At 38.8% G+C, this 6,639-nt stretch overlaps 1 protein-coding gene across 1 annotated transcript; it reads left to right on the top strand.

Moving 5' to 3' along the window:
• LOC126605790 (cytochrome P450 711A1-like) lies at nt 1–3,671 on the top strand. Its single transcript, XM_050273226.1, has 5 exons — nt 1–340; nt 742–894; nt 1,976–2,750; nt 2,922–3,017; nt 3,166–3,671. The coding sequence occupies exons 1-5, from the start codon at nt 72–74 to the stop codon at nt 3,493–3,495; spliced, it is 1,623 nt and encodes a 540-aa protein (XP_050129183.1). The 5' UTR covers nt 1–71; the 3' UTR covers nt 3,496–3,671.
• The last annotated feature ends 2,968 nt before the right edge of the window (nt 3,672–6,639 follow it).

Here is a 6,639-nt window from a genome sequence, read left to right as displayed (position 1 = left end):
CCCCCCCCCCACCCACCCCCACTATTTTCCATCACCAATCTATTAAACCTAACCCAAAGCTCTCATATTTGATGATGAAGAGCTTGGAAGAAGAGGAGACCCTTCAGAAAATTGGTGGGATGGAAGTGTTGTTTGCTACCAGTGTTTGGTTGATATCCACAATCTTCACAGGGTTGGCAATATTGGGAGGAATTTTGGGGTACTTGTATGGACCCTACTGGGGGGTGAGAAGGGTACCTGGCCCACCAATTATCCCCTTGCTAGGACACCTTCCCTTGCTGGCAAAGTATGGTCCTGATGTATTCTCAGTTCTTGCCGAACAGTACGGCCCTATTTTCAGGTCAGTAGCATATTTGTGTGTACAAGCAACTCTCTTATTTGAGACCAAATGTTTAGGTTTTCTAGTTCTAGCCTTCTAGGGGACCGCCGGGGTGGGCCACTCAAACCTCGCATGTGATTATATATGCCAAGCTGGTTCTTGGTTCGGTATATATGGATTAGGACATATGGCTAGGGTAGCAAGCACGCCCCTTGAACACAAGTTCATTTATACCTTCGGTCCATTTTCGTAGATCAAAGTAGTTTGAAATATAGTTTTGTAAAAAGAAAAATGACAAATTGAGGCAATAGCTAGTTTAAGTCTCTTTTAGTATGGTTGAAGGGTGCTAAATAGAGTTTAATCTCATAACAAACTGTGCATTTCGGTAATGGCATTTGGTTTTTGGATTACAATTTGGACAGGTTTCATATGGGCAGGCAACCATTGATAATTGTAGCAGATGCTGAGCTTTGTAGAGAAGTTGGAATAAAGAAATTCAAAGACATTCCAAACAGAAGCATTCCAGCTCCCATCTCAGCCTCCCCTCTTCATCAAAAGGGTCTTTTTTTCACCAGGTATTATTGGAGAAAAACTTACCTACATCCGTTTCACGAATCGGATCATGAATATAGCAAATTTGATACTCTTTCATGTAATGGTTGCATGGAAGTCTTTCCGGTTGTTAAGTGAAAGTCTAAGTATACATTCTTTCAGTTAAAAGTAATTTATGTTGTGTTTGGCTCATACATTTGTGAGTAATTATGAATCATGTGTTGACAACAATTGAAGACATGGTGACTGCCACAAGCAAGGTTGGAAGCAAGCAAGACTTGACCTTGTGTTTGCTTGCACACAATTGTGCATGTTTTCTCTTCTATGCATTAAATGACAAATGGAGAAAAGTTGTACTTTATAGACTAGGTATAGACTTTGGTGCATGCTAGGTAGGCTAGGTAATAATTATGTCACGTGAACTTAAGACTTTTTGGTCTTGGTTGTTGGCATAGTTGCTAGTGTATGCCTATAACTAGATGCAATATTTGTGCATTTAGTAATATTTAGAAAGTGAGAGTAAGCATCATAGAAGCATCTAAGGGGGGAGCATCCGGCTCTCCTATGGGAAAGGTTGAACATGGGTTGAGAGAAAATCAAGAGAGCTATAGTGAAAAATATTCTAGTGAAAGAACTCTTGGGGTAGAGTGAGGCTCTTAGGAAAATTCTATGAGTGGGTGTACAAGGGATTCGAGATTGAGTTATGTTGATTTAACTCATGTGTACTTATACTGTTATTCATAGTGAAGAGCAATATCTCTCCGGGGACGTAAGCATGATTTTTGCCGAATCTCATAAACTTCTCGGTGTCTTTATTTCTTGTATTTTATTCTATTCAATTGAGTGTGATTTGGTGAGGTTGTAATCTGAATCTCGTTTCCACACTAACGAACGGGCCAAGGCACAACATTTTATAGCTCGTTTGATAACTATTTTGCTTTTAGTTTTTTTGTAAGGAATAGAGGAGAAATACAAGAAAAATGGGATGAGCAAATGTGGAGGAGGATGCACCTAAATTTATTCAATTAATTATATCGAGTATATCAAATTGAACTTACCAAAAACAAAATTAACTGACTCTAATGGAATTTGAGCATCCTGCAGGGATGCAAGATGGTCGACAATGCGAAACACTATATTATCGGTGTATCAACCAGCACACCTCGCCAGCCTTGTGCCTACCATGCAGTCCTTCATTGAATCTGCAACTGAGAAACTTCACTCCTCCAAAGAAGAAGAGATTACATTTTCTACCCTTTCCCTTGGATTAGCTACTGATGTACTAGGGCAAGCTGCATTTGGTGTCAACTTTGGCCTTTCTAATACACATTCGATCGGCAAATCAATCAAAGGAGAAGACAACGACGATGGAGTCTCGGACTTCATCAACCAACACATTTATTCCACAACGCAGCTTAAGATGGACTTATCAGGTTCCTTATCCATCATACTCGGTTTACTAGTCCCTATACTCCAGGAGCCATTTAGGCAGATTTTCAAGAGAATTCCGGGCACTATGGACTGGAAAGTTGAGCGTACTAACCGGAAGTTGAGTGGCCGGCTTGATGATATTGTGGCGAAGCGAATGCAAGACCGTGAGCGAGGCTCGAAGGACTTCTTGTCGGTAATTATGAATGCAATGGAGTCAGAGGCGGTTTCGAAGAATGTCTTCACTCCTGACTACATTAGTGCAGTTACTTACGAGCATCTCCTTGCTGGATCAGCCACCACAGCATTCACATTGTCTTCAATTGTCTACTTGGTTGCTGGACATCCAGAAGTCGAAAAAAAGTTGCTGGCAGAGATTGATGGATTTGGACCGCCTGATCAGATGCCAACTGCTCATGATCTTCAACACAAGTTTCCTTACATTGATCAGGCAAGTCTTCTGAATTTTCAATGTTGACATGTATAAAAACTTTGAAATTTCGAAGGGCTAACCAAATGCTTCTATTTATCTGCTCTTGTTTACTTGTTAATCAATTATCCTCTTTTGGGAAGACCAATTTGCCAATGGATTTTGGTTTATCTGTCGGTTTTTCAAATGCAGGTGATTAAAGAGGCAATGAGGTTTTACATGGTTTCCCCATTAGTTGCGAGAGAAACATCCAGAAACGTCGAAATAGGAGGTTATCTTCTACCAAAGGTCATCTTCATTTCTTACTTCAACATACCTTAAATTTATAAGCTACCAATCCAATACAATCTTAGGCTCCAAACGAGTCCTGACTTTTCGGGTGCAAACTCGAAATTTATGGTTTGTATACTTACGGGATTTATTTTTTGAGGAGCAGGGGACTTGGGTGTGGTTAGCACTCGGTGTTTTAGCGAAAGATCCAAAGAACTTCCCGGAGCCAGACAAGTTCAGGCCAGAGAGGTTTGATCCAAATTGCCAAGAATTGAAACAAAGGCATCCTTACGCTTTTATACCGTTTGGAATCGGACCTCGATCCTGCATTGGTCAGAAATTTTCCCTACAAGAACTAAAGCTCTCACTGATTCACTTATACCGGAAATATGTGTTCCGGCACTCTCCCGACATGGAGAAACCTCTTGAGCTTGAGTACGGCATTGTTCTCAACTTCAAGAAAGGTGTCAAGCTTAGAGTCATAAAGAGGACATGATCACGATCATGCGCTGATTGAATCAACTGGAGATTGATTGCATGAAAAGATTATGTGAAATCTTCAGTCCTGTAATGTTCTTGAAATCAATCAAAAATTTCTGAGGCGAAATTTTTTAGTTATTTATGAAAATAATTAATGTGAACATCTCCATTGTAACGGAGTTTTTGAAGGCAGCTGATCCTCTCAAGACTAAATTTTAACTACTCGTAGTTAAAATATGAACAATAGCTTCGCAGGATGTGAACAACAAAGTTGGCACATGTTAGTTTATTAAGAAATATCATAGCAATATATTTTCTAATATATTTACCGAATGTGGTTTAAGTCAAATCCCACTAAATGTTGGATATGATCTTTTAGCCAGTGTAGTAGGGTTAATCAGTTGACCTAGGCAATGGTGATAGACGAAATCATTCAATCTTATCACTTGTCATAGCCTTCCAATCTAGCCATTTGAATATTCAACTATTTTAACATGGTATCTAGAGCATAAGGTCCTGGTGCCCGACTGCCTATGTTTTCAACTTCGATGGTATTCTCAAACATCATGTCAGACACAATACTTGAAACACCAACCATTTATCAAAAGGAAAACTAATGAAAAAGATTTGAAAACTTTGAGTTTTAACGATAAGGTCAAAATAAATGGTAAAGTGAATAGTACCAGGTTTGACTTTTTAGTGTAAAAATATGGTTTTTCATTAAAGTGAACAATACCGTGGGTTTTTCGTTAAAACTCCATTTATCAAATCCAGAATTCCATCGCATCTCTCACACAACAACAAATGTCATCAGGATCGACCGAAATTTTTTCAATCGCTGCTGTTGTTCAAAGTTGACCAAACCATTCCTCCTACAATTCGAAGAATCTCCATTGTGAATTTTGTGATAATGACGGACGTACAGTTGACAACTGTAGGACTCGAAAATATCACTGTGATAAAAGGGGCCACACTGAAGACATGCAAATTTAAAAATAGAACAATGGTTCCTAATAATGGGGGAAAGCAAGGCGGTAACCATAGTAACAAATCACACCAGCATGGGTCCCAGCCTCTACCGAACCCATTGCAAAGACTCTCAGCAGAGCAGCTTCAATTATTGGCCCACTTGGTGTCCATAGTGAATTTAAATCATACCTCTGGTAATAGGAGTAGAATTCTCTCCCTTCATATTCACATTCTCTTTCATCCCTTTCTCTCACACATTATTTTTTGTCTTATTGTCTCTATAAACAAAATCAATAAAAGATGTTAACGTGGCTTAATCGTGACCGTTCAAATAGGAGGGAAGAGAATGGGAGAGAGATTAGGAGAATCCTCCTCTTGGTAATAACAATGTTTATGCAAATGCAGTATGTCTGTCTTCGTTTATTGTTGCCTTCGTTAAATCTGTATTTACTCAACCTTGGATTTTGGATAATGGGGCTACCAATCACATCACTTCAGATTCTTCACCTTTCACCAAAACCAAATCTTCACCAATTTCCATCGTTAAATTACCCACAAGCTCTTTGGCCATAATTACTTCCACTGGCATCATACCATTCAATTCAGATGTTACATTAGACAACGTTCTATGTGTTCCCTCTTTTCACTTAAATCTCATGTATGCTAGCCAAGTCATTGACTCTCTAAATTGTTGTGCCATTTTGTTTCCCACTTTCTGTATCTTGTAGGACTTGGCTACAAGGAAGATAATTGGATCGGGTAAACAACGTGGTGGTCTTTATTACATGTGGGTAAATCGCCAAAATGGTCCTTGAGATTCCAAATCGATAAAAGTGGTCCATGAGATTGTTCACCATCCATCATTTTGGTCATTCTGTTAAAAACTACGTTAAGTGTCTCGGAGCTCTTAGCCGGAAGTTTGGGCAATTTTCAAAGCTTCGTAACTCAATCGTTTCTTTACCAAATTTGACCCATAATATATCAAAATGAAGATAGAAAAGTGTAGAATTATATTATACCTACCGAAGATTGTAGGAAAATAGCCTCAAAGTTGACTGGTCCGAGTGAAAACTTGAAAACTCGCCGAAAACTGGGTAAACTTTAAACTTTCATAACTTCTTCAATACTCAATGAAATCAAGTGATTCAAAAACAAAAATCATACTTCTCGACAAGACGAAAAGAATGGTACCTTTTTAGACAGCTAACTCGCTATAGTTTGGCCGGAAAATGGCTCGAAAGTGGGTAACTTGAGACCAAAATAGCCACTTTCGAGCCTTTTTTCGGCTAAACCACAACGAGTTAGCCATCAAAAAAATGTACCATTCTCCCTTTCTCGTTGAGAACTATGATTTTAGTTTTTGAATCACTTGATTTCATTGAGTATTGAAGAAGTTATGAACGTTTAAAGTTTACCCGGTTTCCGGTGAGTTTTCAAGTTTTCACTCGGACCAATCAACTTTGAGGCTATTTTCTGGCAATCTCCGATAGGTATAATATTATTCCACACTTTCCTATCTTCATTTTGATATATTATGGGTCGAATTTGGTTAATAAACGATTGAGTTACGAAGCTTTGAAAATTACCCAAACTTCCGGCAAAAAGCTCCGGGACACTTAACGGAGTTTTTAACAGAAGGATCAAAATGATGGATGGTGAACAATCTCAGGGACCACTTTTATAGATTTGGAATCTCAAGGACCAAAGTGATGAGTTATGCAAATCTCAGGAACCATTTTGACAATTTACCCATTACATGTCGCCGTTGCAACGGACACATCTCACATGTCAAGTTTCCCATCCCTCAAATTTATGGCATATGCGACTTGGACATCCTTCATCAACTCGTCTCAAATTAGTAATTCCCTTGTTGTCTTCAAATAATGTTTCTTTTGATAATAATTGTACTATTTGTCCCATGGCCAAACAAACCAGACTTCCATTTCCTTTAGGCCATCTCCAACCAATGGCTGGCCAGATGGCTCGTTTTAGCCCTCTAGCCCTCTAAGATATTAATATTTTAATGAACAATACATGGTCATATTTGCCTCCGTCTCCAACCGATGGCCAAAGGGCTCGTTTTAGCCCTGTTACAAAAAATCGTCTCCAACCGAGGGCCAAAAGGTCAAACATAATTTATTATTTAAATTTAAAAGCTACAACAACTTAAATTCAAATCCAACAACTTAAA

Source organism: Malus sylvestris, chromosome 15 (genome assembly GCF_916048215.2).
Source record: "Malus sylvestris chromosome 15, drMalSylv7.2, whole genome shotgun sequence".
Lineage (NCBI taxonomy): Eukaryota > Viridiplantae > Streptophyta > Magnoliopsida > Rosales > Rosaceae > Malus > Malus sylvestris.
Note: the sequence above shows the minus strand (reverse complement) of the source record. Positions and strands in the feature narration are given on the sequence as shown.